This window comes from Tripterygium wilfordii, chromosome 13 (assembly GCF_013401445.1).
Source record: "Tripterygium wilfordii isolate XIE 37 chromosome 13, ASM1340144v1, whole genome shotgun sequence".
NCBI lineage: Eukaryota > Viridiplantae > Streptophyta > Magnoliopsida > Celastrales > Celastraceae > Tripterygium > Tripterygium wilfordii.
In genome coordinates, this window is record NC_052244.1 from 9,229,493 (window position 1) to 9,242,462 (window position 12,970).

Here is a 12,970-nt window from a genome sequence, read left to right on the forward strand (position 1 = left end):
AGCTGTACAAAGTGGTAGATATGTCCAACTCTCTGCATGATGAAGAACATGCAATATCACATTGTATGCAGAAGCAATCAATAGACCCATGTCTGACATTGTCATCCAGTGCTCAAATGGTGCTGCAACATCATCTAGAAAGAAGTTCAGTGAGCGTTGAACACTATATACCCTCTTCTCATTGCCAAGTATTTCAACATATTGTTTCCAAAATGCGTCCAACTTTGCCATCAGGTTATACCAGACATTGGGCCATTCATCTTCCCCATGACCAAGACACACAACTATCGATCGAAAGTCACAATTTCCATCAGCTTTTACATCTTGTACGTCCCTAATGTAAGGATGTAGTATAGTTGAAAACTGATCAATATAGGATCGTAAAGAATAGTTTTCCTTTCTTGGCATCGAACTTCCTTGTGTAGAGAGAGACTGAGTATTGTAAATAGAGGAGCAACTATGTCTCACTAGTTCATAAAATTGGAAAAAATCGTACTCAAAGATCTTCGATTTGGGTCGTCTGGATGAGGAACTGTGTCTGTGAGGCTCCTGAGGCTGAACAAAATCACTCCCATGAACAACAGATGCAGCTGGATTGTTACGGGTGGTGGTGGCTACCTTTTTCTTTGTGGACAAATGTCCTCTAGTATTGGTCTTCACAGCCAGTTCACGAAGAGAAGTTGTTGAGGGTCTGAATATTTCCCTCAATTTCCTTAACCAACAAACTTTAACATGTCTTGTCTACTGCATGAATTGTTCTATGAACATTTATACATCAGCATTACAGTCGATGTCATCCTCTTCAAGTGACTGACGTTGCAATAGATCAAGCTTTCTCCAAAATTTATCAATGGCATCAAGCGGTACAGTATGACCTTTGCTCACGTACATGGTTTGTTCGTGAGCACACGGTAGTTCGTCCTACGAAGGTGACATCCGCATTTGTAAGCAATTTGTCCAACATCTTTCGACCGCTCAAACTCGATCAACATCATATTCAACGCCTCGATTGAAACAAAACCACATAAATCCCGAAGGTGCTGTATATTGAATCGGTGTTAGACGATGGTTCGACTTCTCTCAATGCTAGCTTTGATAGCTGTGTTCTGAGACAAGATAACCTGATGAATCCATGACATGGATCTCTCCAAGTCTGACTGTGACGGGCATAAATATCTTTTCAGCTTAGCATGCTGACTCTCGATCTTATTAGTCGTGTGGTTCCCGAAATGCAGATATTTGTCGATCCAGGCGGATAGAAATATCTCCTTATATGGTATCAGTCATACATCTTTCAGATATTTCATCACTGTCGGGAACTTCTGTAAGACTACTTCAAGGCATGCCATATTACTCATGTACGCGCTTTCATTTTTAGACTTGAGCACCGTAGTCCACATGCGGTAGAATGCATTCCATGCTCTTTTGTCTTGCATTGATAGCTTGCATTTGGTTAAAATACTTTGATAGATGTGCCATCTACAAAGTAGTTTCGAAGCCTCAGGAAATACCTGAGCACACGCTTTCATCAGCTCCAACTCTCTGTCCGTAATGATAACTCGTGAGCTAGTACATCCATGCATTGCAAATCGCAAACATTCCAAAGCCCAAGTATAACTGGCCTCTTTTTCTGAGTGTAAATATGCGAACGCTATGCAAAAAGTCTGACTAGTTGAAGTAACACTGACAATTTCAAGGAGAGGCAACTCGTACCTATTGATCTGATATGTCGCATCCATCAACAAAACGTGCGGTAATGCACGCAATCGATCTAGCGAGCCAGGATGTGCGAAGAACAAATCTTCGAGCTATTTGGTTGTATGGTTTGCCCGATAATCGAAAAAGTATTCATGGTCGTTGAGGAATGAGAACACAACTTGCATTTGTGATTGACTTGATCTCTTAGCGGTCTTGTGCTTCTTGCGTGCATTGTATATGATTCTGATGGTGCTCACGTTGTTTGGATCTCACTTTTTCAACTTCGTCAATATGTCTCGTAACTTGACATTTTGCGCAGACATGTCAACCATAATTTGAATTTCAGATTCAGAAAGCCAACCGGGGTATGGAAGTCCCTCCATATATGATGCAGGATCATGATTATGCTCCGCACACACCACCTCCACCATCCAATCATCGTCTAGTTCATTTTCCTCCCTCTCAATTTGAACAGACATTCTATTTTTTTGGTGTCAGTCTGCTTCGTTAAGGGTTTCTTGCTTTGGTAATCGTCATCGCGATCACATTTGAATTGTAATTTGTGTATTTTACCGAACCCACCAATATCTGATCTATAAATGACGATGATATATCCCAATTTGCGTTCGGTTTGCTGAACCCAATCGATCAACGATTGTCGTGATTTGAACACTTGATAATAATGTGTTAGTTCTTATTAGAAATTTACGAATATTCATTCAACATAACAAAGTAGCTCATATTTTGATTGACTAAAACATTATACCATATCAATTTCAAATTCACATCTATCGTCAAGTTTGATATTATTTGCCATCTTGTCCGCATGTTCCTTTTCTTGCTTTATTTCGGCTGAGATAAAATCACCCTACCAACAATATAATTTACATAGAGTATTTACAGAAAAAACACTAAATAAATAATATTTACTTAAAATACACTAAAGAAAAAATATTTACTTAAAAACATTTAATCAGTATCTGTATTTACATGTTCACTTGAACTACTTGACAAGTGATAGTCGAAAAGATCATTTAAGTAATCCATATCTACAATAGATCTCAACTGCACTTTAACTATCCACAATAAAAAAAATAACATGAACAAAGACATGACATTTATCAGATAAACATTGCCTCAAGATATCCATTATAGCATAAATGTATAACCAAAAACTTGTCCATGAATTATAAAAAAAAAAGGCAGTTGGAGCTGCTGTTAGACCTGCGACTATTGCTGTTGGCGTTGTTGTTGGCGCCGCTCTTTCAAATTCACTTCTTCCGACTGCTGGCGAGGCTCTATAAGCTGTTGTTGTCCCTTCTTTCACGGTTTGAAGTGCATTTGAAGCAGCTTATATAGGTGGATATGGTGTGGGTGAAACCGTGAAAGATTAGAGGTGGTCAAAAATCTGGCCTAGGGGTGAAAGTGGCTGTTGAGAGAGACGAGATAGACTGTCAAGATTCTCATAGGATTTAGGCCAAGAGTAACAACATGCTCATGAATAGTAATCAGTATTTTCATTCAACGAGTCTTTTCTACCCATCTTTTATACATGAGACACATGCAAAATGTATAAATTATTTGCTTGATTGATGAGATGAGATAGCGGAGTTATAAGGAGGGGGGTTCGAATAGTGCATCCCAATGCAATTACTTAAACACCTATATATCTTTGTGACAAATGTATGTACACTTATGAACATTTAGTCTAAAGACGTTTAGTGTTTTCGTAAACCCTCCCCCTTGTGGGGCCTAAATCTTTTCAATGTATGTCTCCATTCGATGTCTTAAAATCCAACGGTGATGATTATAGGTTGTACCAAGACAGAAGAAGAGCGTGCGTAAACAATCTACAACTTCTGAAACGGCAATGATGCAGCAGTTTTTCTCTTGCACTGCTGGTGTTGCTCCAGCACACTGAACTTCTCTCAAGCAATTGCAAACAAGAACCAACACAAAGCATATCAGAAATGATTAATGGTGGTGATCATGATGCAACCGGAGCAGACCACTTCTGCACTGGCCTCACTCCCGAACCCTCCCCCTTCCTCCACCACCACCACTCCCTCTCTTAGATCCCCTACTCCCACCCAATCTCAGTTCCCGTCCCCTCTATCCCTTGCCCCATTATCCGCTCACCGTCTGGCTGACCATGCAATTGGGCCTGTGCCACCGATCGCGGCCGAGCCAGAGCTGACGATGGCCTGCCCGCTGGCTAGGGTGCGCTTATCTGATATAATTCCTCATGATGGGGCGCCTGGCGGGGCCTATGTGAAGGCGGTGGAAGCTCTTTCAGTATCACTGATGAGGCACAATGCGGCGGTGATCGAGATGGGAACTGAGGACGCTGCGCTGATGAGGTGCACTCTCGAGGCTGCTCGGCTGTATTTCAGGACTAGAGCTCAGGGATTTGGAAAGGGAAGTCGCGGGGTTTACATGTATCGGGCAGGAAGGTATGGAAACGTTGCACATTTTTTAGTGTGATAGGGATTATTTTATTTTTCGATTGTAGGAGTTTCCGGTTCATTTGACTAGGGAACTATGGCTTTTGGTTGTTTATAGAACCGCGGTACTGGCTGCTGCCAGGCAAGGTTGCACATGTTTGTTGTAGATTAGTAGTACTAGCACCAGCATCTTGAATTTTCACTTTATAAATGCCTGACTGACTGACAAATATTCCCTAGCCTGAATGCACGGATTCATGCTCCCGGGCACATGAACTACATTCATAAAAGTGCCTCTATATGACTGAGGTCGTTGGTTGTGTGAGTTCTGGCATAAGCATGATGATGTTTAACTAATCGTTATTATTTACCACTATCCCTCACGGATTTTTCAATCCACCTTGTAATTTATTATTTTATTTAATAAAAAAAATTGTTCTCTTTTCTTTCCATGCTTCGACTCTGGCCATCATTCTTGTTCTTTGTTAATTTAGATGGTTGTTTCTGCAATTTTTATATCCTAAGCTTGTCTGGTGAAGGTCTTTGGAAGATTGGGACTCATCTCCCCCATGCATGGCTGAAAGTTTTAGGTACATGGGTAAGGCAGCTAGGGTTGCTCTGTGTGCAATGGCTAGGCATCTTCGTCTACGGAGCGAGTAAGAATGGTCATGTGAACTTTTGGTACAAATTGTTCCGCTTTAGTTTTTCCTATTTCCACAATTTTCAAATATATCCCACTCATAAGATATAATTGTGCAGTGTTTTTAACCATATGCTTGATGACACACCATTGCCTGCTAATGAGGTTTCCTCGTCAGTACTTGTTGCGGCCTTCTCTGTTATGTCATTGCAAAGTGGAAAAGGGGCCATTGGGGGAGGGAAAGTATTGGTTAATGATGAAGTCGAAAAGGGATTGTTGACATTGATAGCTTCAGATAGTCCTGGTCTGCAGGTGTTGTTATATGTTAACTCTATGTCTCAACAACTTTTTTCCTAAAAGCATCAAAATTCATATATTTATAAAGTCTTTTAGGTTTGTGACCCCAATGGTCGCTGGTACCTAGCAGATAGTGGGTCTGTACCAGGAGATCTTTTACTGATTACAGGCAAGGCACTTAGCCATGCTACTGCTGGCCTTCGTCCTGCTGCTTCATATAGAGCTGCTCCCGATTGTTCTTCAGGCACCAACAGCTGTGGGAGGTACTTCTAATTTGAGTTAAGCATGAGATTAGAGATGAATTTGTTTGGTTGTATGAATTAGGTTTCACATCAAAACACCTGCTGAACCTTTGTCATTGCAGGATGTCTCTGGCATTCAGGCTTATGCCACAGGGCAATGCTATCTTAGATTGTTCCCCAATTGCTGCAGCCGGTCATATCATTCCTCAGAGCTATGTACCCATAACTGTTAACCAGTTTATGGATGGCCTTTCTGCTGAGGAAGATATAACCTTCAATCAATGTGATAATGCCTGTGTAAGTTATGTTTTTGAAAAACTTGTGCACTGAATTTACAGTAGAAGCATAAAACTAAACGAAGAAGGTCTATAAAAAGCTCTACCAGCTGCTTCTTTTTATGGCTTTTTTATTTTTGAACTCGCGCTATTTTTGGCTTTTATTAAGTTTTTAAAATCAGATTACTACTAAAATAGAACTTTTTAATTTTTGACGATCGACTTTATTTTGTCGAGTAAAATATCCTTTTCTTCTCAAATAATAATAATATTCCTTCAAAAATGTGTACAGTTTTTGAGTGGTTTTGTTTTCTTAATTGGATATAGGACTCAAGGTGAACCATTAAGCAACAGTAGATTAAAACATGTTGTTAGTCATCACTGAATGAAGATTTGTCAAGGTTTTGTTTGTGAACATTCGTTGTTTGACGCATTTTATACTCGTTAAGAGAAAATTACAATTAGTTACAGAATTAGTGAACATGTGATTGTTAAATCTTATGGAGATTTTAAGGCGTGTAATTTTTTTCTTTCAAATTGTTTCTCAATTTTGATGGTGACAATCATTTTGTTGCCCAATTCTAACTTGCAATCTCATAGGTATTTTGACTAAATTTCTTCAATTATTATTGTGGGTTGCTCACGCAGGTCTCGAGAGACAGTTTGAATAAAGAACCTTCATTAAGAAGTGTTCTCTCAGATCCCTTATCGTAAGTTATTATGTGGTTGCAATTTGTATTGCTTTTGCCATTTATGAAGCCATATTGATGTCTTGTACTGTTTCAGTTACATTGTCAAGTCTCGTTTTGATCGGGGTGATGCTAATCTGTAAAAATGGCATATGAGTACTTTTCATCCCTCAACTATTGGTCGGGTTTCATTTTCGTCCCTTAACTTCTTTTTTTTCCCTTTTTCGTCCTCCAACTATGGGAGAGCACCATGTTTATCCCTCGAATAAATCCGGCCATTGAAAAATCCTATGTGGCATCATATTGTTCGTCAGATCAGGTTTTTCCCAACCTCAATCTCACTTGAAAGGACGAAAATGATACTTTTCAATAGTTGAGGGACGCAAATGGGAGAAAAAAAAGATTAGGGACAAAAATGAAACTCGCCCCATAGTTGAGGGAGAAAAAGTATCTTTTTGCCCTGTAAAAGTAGTAATTTTAATACATCTCTGTGTTTGATGCACATATTTCATTGAGTATATCCCTCTCAAAACCATTCTGGCTGCAAACAAATGCAAAGAATTTAACATAATATGAAATGAAATAGATGTATATATTACCTGTACCATTTTTTTATCATGTTAATTTTCTATCATTGTTAAGTTTTCTTCAGATCCATTTATGCTTATGAATTGACAATTGGAATGTGCCCATGGAAACATTAGTTGAGAAGTGTGTGTGCATGTTGGCTTCTTCATTTGCTCTTAGTTCTATTTGTAAGTAAGCTTCGTCAAAAATAGGAAAAAAAGGGTTTTCATTCTGTTGCCTTCTTAAATTATATACAAAATAGCCCTACGCCCTTCTAAAAAAAAGTTAAAATAGCAATAAGCGATAATCTGATGAAAAAGATCTTGACTGTGGGAGTTAAAGTATAGTTGGTTAATGAATCTTTGATAAATTTGTAGGAAAGATTAGAAGATGCATCATCTTATTTTGAAAACCTAACATGAACTTTTCTTTTGAAACTTCAAGATGAGAATGTAATCGTCTTTTCTGTTGATGTTTTTTAATTTTTTAGTTTTGTTTTCTATTAAAATCTGGTATTCCATAGCTTGTGGATTGGTTTGACTTGTTCCTTTTACAAAGAAACGCAATTCAACATCATATTCCTCGGGTTTATATTTAATTCTGAATAGATAGTTGTTTGGGTGATTTGTCAATGTTTCAGAGGTACATTCCTTGAAGATGCAACGGTCGTTTCATGTGGACATTCATTTGGTGGTCTCATGCTAAGAAGAGTCATCGTAACGGTAAGGCAGACAAATTTTTATTTGCCGCATCACTAAGTACTACATTAGTGGCTTGGATCAAATTGCTTGTCCAATTACAAAGACCCCTCCCCTTTTTTAGAGTTAGAGTGTTTGTGCCGATTGTTTGACGTAAACCAGTATTCGATATATTACTGGAATGACACCTTGGTATCTTATGCAGTTCCAAATAAGATATCATTCTGACGCTAGACATTTCCAATTACTTTTCGCCAAATGTGATGCGTGAAATAAAGTCAGAAAAAAAAGTACAATACCTAGTCAAGAGAAGGTGAATTTTGTTAATGGTTTTGAAGGTGCAAGTTGGAGAAGAATACATATTTAAAGTGCATTGTTTGTTATCAACTTAATTTGCTAAGTTAGTCAGTTTAAGCCAAAACTATAAAGACATCATCCCAAGCAATTCGGGTTTGACTATATGAGCCCATGTAAGAAATTGCTGAGAATCTGTTAAGGTTTCCTTCGCCATTTTTTCCTTGCAAACTACACGTTTGACTAATCTTATTGAGTCCATGTATTTTCTGATCCCTTCCATCTGTGTTTTTTCTGATCTCCGTTTTCTTTTTACTGGATATGATACTTGGGAGAATCAATAGGCCTAACATAAGTGTCATTGAACCATAACCAACCTATACGTTAACAAAAAAATTACGCCAAACCATGAACTATTTCATCTAAAGAAAGATAAAGTAAAGAAAGATAAAGATGGAATCTAACTTAAAATTCTCCTTAAGCATCCAAATAGGAGCCATTGCAACTTTGGACTATAATTCTAAGTTTTCCCTTACGTTTGAATTGACTTTTTTTTTCCAGATTGTTCTTTACATGATATGGATTTGATTCAGAGAGACAATATGTTTGCATGTGAAAATGTATGCTTTACCTCATGAAAGTGAAAATCAAAGGAAGTAAGCTTCTTTTTTTTAACAGTAAAAAAAGCAACCTAGTGCACAAAATTCGTGCCACTGCTGGTCTGGGAAGAGCAAACATGTCCTTAGCATTACCCTCATATTACTGGCAAATTTTTTGGCTTACACCCTAGACACAATGATCGAACTGAATTATAATTGATCTTTATAATTATCTGGACTTGGCTACGCAATACCTATGCCACTTATCAAAACCGTTTTGACAATAACAGATTGTCCTGAATAAGTGGGTCTATTTTCCTAGCAGACCCTCTAATTCTAATTCCACCTTCAGTTACTTATGAAAATACTTGTAAACCCAGCTTTGACAGGTTTCACTTGTCAATTGTCAAAAAGTGTGCACGTGGCTTTTGGTACCAATATCTCCTACCACATTACTAATTGCATGGGGGTCGGTCTACTTCTTGCTTGTAGAAAAGTAAGAGTGTTAATCTTCTAGAAGATTTAAGTTTAGGGCGGATATCTTCCAATTTCATCTTGCACTTTTTCAAAGTTTCCTTTCCCACGGGCATATGGCCTGGCTGGCCTTCCCTATCTGCGGGAGCTTCATTGTTTTTGCTGTCTAAGGCCTTGAGCCAATTCATATTAAAATTTGAGAGATTACTTAGCTCTGAGCCTCTGATTTTGCTAAACCTAGCCATAGACATCTGGTTTTCAAGTATAACTAATAAAGAAGTGATGCTGCTGTTTTCCCGCACCCCCGCCTCCCCTACACATCCCAATTGGGTTGTGATCTTTACTAAATGTTAAAATGATAATGACGATTTTGAAAGATTGACATTGTAGAAATGTAAATATACTTTTACAATTTAGATGCTATGTTTTCTGACAACAGGTTGGACAATATATAATTGTTGTTTGCATCACAGTCCAGGTGTACCCTCTGCAGTGCAGAAATTCAGACCGGGTCATTAATCCCTAATCTTGGTACATTCTTCTTCACTTTTTAATCTACTTGTATGAATGAAATTTCGACACTCTCTCTGACTCTATTGTAATAGACTTTTTCTAGCTTTTGATACACAACTAATAGCACATTCGATGAAAAGTTCAATCCATTTATTTTCTGAGACTTTCGCTCTTACAAACAACTTTTGCTTGCAGCTCTTAGAGCAGCAGCTGCAGCTGTAAAGCAGGAAGATGATCGAAGACTATTCCACAATGCGACTCTTCGTAAGCGTCGCAAAGAAATGGGTGAACAAACAGATTCGATTAGAAGACCAAACAGGGTATGCTTCAATCAGGGGATCCTATTACCCTTATTTGGTCTTTCAATATTTTTCTGCAGCACAACTGTCTCAAGGCGATAATACTATCAGAGCAGTATGATATGACTTTCTGTGGAAGTGAAATGGGGTAGAATGGTGGCAGCCTTTAAACGATAAAAGAAATTGTAGATGTAATAAGTTTAACAATAAATCAATGAGAGGCTGCAAACCATGGATTCAAATTTGTATGAAAATCCTAAATGTTCAAAAAATTTCTGCTTCCTTAATGCTTATAAAGATAAAAATCCACCTTGAAAAAGGCTTTCCTCAAGTTTTTTGGTAAATTATACAATCTTTTGTAACATACATGTTGTAAAATATGGTTTTTATTGATAAACAGTGGCTGCTGTCAATGCATGTGATGTATATCCTTTTAACTTACTGTCTAGTCAACTCAATACGAGGATTTAGTAGAAACTTAAAAAAAGTTTCATTTCAGAACATTCTATAGATAGAAAACCAATGTCCAACTAGAGCTTTTATGTTGTTTCAAATAAATACATTCATGACCCTTGGCTGCTTTTGTATCTTCAGGAAAATGGGGATCTTGCTCCTGATGATGGGTTGCATAGAGGGGTGCAGTATCCTTTTTCTGTAAACGAGAAGGTGTTAATAAAGGTGAGAACTTTTTGAATTTCTTTTCCTGCAATGGTTTTGATTGTTTATTATTGCTACAACTTGATTACTAATGATTATCTAATGGTAACTGAACTGGTCAGGGAAATAGGAGGACGCCAGAAAAATTTGTTGGTAAGGAAGCAATCATCACATCCCAATGCCTCAATGGCTGGTAAGTTTGGCAGATCTACTTTCTTTCAATTATAAAACAGCATACCTTTTGATAACATTTGTATAATAAGTTTTGGTTTTCATTTAATGAGTGCCTAAACTCGAGGGCAAACCTTGAGGTAATGGCAAAGTTTGTTTCACTGCAATCTAGGGATCATAAATTTTAGATTACGTACGTCTCCCATTCCCCGAGCTGCCTCCACTGTGGGAGCCTTGTGTATGAAAATTGTTTACCTGGCTATTTCAATTGGTTTAAAGTAATAATGTAATATAGATGGAAATGTCCTACCAGATGTCATAATAGTTTTATGTACCTTGTTATTTGGCCATCTTCCTCTTGTACATGGGCAGCACTCCCCTAGCACCCTTTAATCTCATTTTCTTCTTTTAGTTTCACAAATAATAATAATAATAACAACAATACTAATGACTTGTTCATCTAGCATGTGAAATTTGTTATGTAAAGGAAGAGAAAAGAATTAGGCCTTTGGTTTTACGCGGAATATGAGCCGATTTGTCTCTCATTTCTTGCAGGTATTTACTTAAGGTTGTGGGCGGTGGTGAGAACGTTCGCCTGCAATATCGTTCCCTTAGCAAGATATTGAACTCTGAGATGGCTGAACAAAGATGTTCCATACAATCACATCAGAATAGCGGCTTATAAATTCCAATTACTGTAATAACAGTTTTCAAATCTACACTGTAGAAGCGGAGATGTGCTACTAGTACCTTGTCTTGTTAGCTATGAAAAGGAATATCATTCTATAAGTTATTGTATCATAAAGCTGTTTAATCAGTTAGAATGTAGGTGATTGAGCCCTAGAACTGTTGTAAAGTAAAAGATGAAGGAAAAGGAATTTTGAGAACAACAGGTGAGGCCCCTGTTTTGCTGTATGATGAGGGTATGCAACTGTTTGTAACCATTCTCTGTCAATCTTTGTTTTGCTTGCAAGCTTGCATCTTTCTCCCCTAACCTTTCCCATTAGAGAAGTGAGTGTATTTTTGAAGTGAGAACAGAAGGCAACGTTGGAAATATCTATCCTGTCTCTGGATATTTTTGAAGTGGGTGTATTTATGAATGGAGATTGGAGAGGATCTACTATGTCAAAGAATCGGGTGAGTCGGGCATCCACCCTGTCTGTGGGTTTAGTTGTACGAAACAAAACATTCTTAAATGCTCTTTTCAATCTTCTAACCAACTTGTTTTTCTATGGCAGCAACCTAACCAACTTGTCTGATCAACTACTAAGTTTTGGGAGTACCCAAGTGAAGAAGTTAAGTCTTTCAAGGATCCCTTTGCCCTTGTGGCAAGGCATGCTCACCACTTGTTTAAGGGGGTAAATGAGGAAAACCTTCTTTGAGCTGCATTAGTTGTTGTTGTGTTGTTTGTTTTGTAAGTGAGCATCAAACCAAGCAGTCAAACTCTCGACTTCCAAAACACACTGTGTTTTTTTAGCTACATGTAAATTCTTGAATATTTGAATTGATTCAGAGTGTGTTTGGATTGAGGGATTTGGGGAAGGGAAGAGAAGGGAATTGGAGGAAATATTTCATTAAATTTTTAGCTACATGCTAGTATGTCATGTTGTTTTTTTTGTTTGATTGTTTGGTTAGTTTTTTTCAGTTGATTAAACGTCTTATGGATTACTTGTGAAGCTTGACAATGAGTTATAGCACTGTCATAACAAAAAATGTAATTATCAGGAAAGTGGACTGAATTGGGTGAATTGATTGGAACCATTTTACTATTTTTTAACTACACTGCCAGTATGCATAATGTTTCCCTAGTTGTTTCAGGTTCTTATTCTCTTATTCAACGTATTTTGATGAACACTGGAGTTTATGTTTGTGTTTCTGTATAGATTTGTTGAGACTAAGTTGGATGTGGTAGATGCTCATATTTTTTCTTTTAGATTTGTTGTGACTGAGTTGAATGTGGTAAATGCTAATTTTATTCCTTTTAGATTTTGTTGTGATTGAAGTATTATTTGCTAAAAAAGTTGAATAATTTGTTGGTGATAAACATAGTCATTCCCTTAATATGTCTTTTATGGTGAGACTTTATCACTGGGTATATCCATTTTTTTTCATGATAATGACTTATTACATTATATTTTTGACAGTGTATTTGTTTGTCAGTTTATAATGCATTACGAATTACCAGTGTATTTAGCGCCGCTGTTTATTACATAGTCATTTTCTTTATTAAATACATTGGTTTCACTTTTTATGGTATCGAGTTATTACACTCTAGTATGATAGTGTAATAATGACAGAGTCATTTCATTTTGATGTTGATATTATATGAGTTATTACATTATCAATCACTAAATTTATGTATTTATCAAACAAATGTATGTTTCAATATTGTTTTGTAGTGAAGAGATGGGTT

At 37.3% G+C, this 12,970-nt stretch overlaps 1 protein-coding gene across 1 annotated transcript; it reads left to right on the forward strand.

Moving 5' to 3' along the window:
- Positions 1-652: 652 nt before the first annotated feature.
- LOC120013328 lies at positions 653-12,082 on the forward strand. Its single transcript, XM_038865102.1, has 13 exons — positions 653-4,151; positions 4,682-4,798; positions 4,902-5,094; positions 5,176-5,342; positions 5,444-5,618; positions 6,245-6,306; positions 7,493-7,574; positions 9,391-9,448; positions 9,626-9,750; positions 10,324-10,407; positions 10,509-10,579; positions 11,113-11,694; positions 11,796-12,082. The coding sequence occupies exons 1-12, from the start codon at positions 3,676-3,678 to the stop codon at positions 11,240-11,242; spliced, it is 1,740 nt and encodes a 579-aa protein (XP_038721030.1). The 5' UTR covers positions 653-3,675; the 3' UTR covers positions 11,243-11,694; positions 11,796-12,082.
- The last annotated feature ends 888 nt before the right edge of the window (positions 12,083-12,970 follow it).

Bases quoted from the DNA above. Each gene is read 5' to 3' on its own strand.
- LOC120013328 (XM_038865102.1), top strand. From the start codon at position 3,676: ATGGTGGTGATCATGATGCAACCGGAGCAGACCACTTCTGCACTGGCC. The intron at 4,152-4,681 runs GTATGGAAACGT...TGTCTGGTGAAG, and splicing joins TACATGTATCGGGCAGGAAG to GTCTTTGGAAGATTGGGACT. The intron at 5,095-5,175 runs GTGTTGTTATAT...AAAGTCTTTTAG, and splicing joins CAGATAGTCCTGGTCTGCAG to GTTTGTGACCCCAATGGTCG.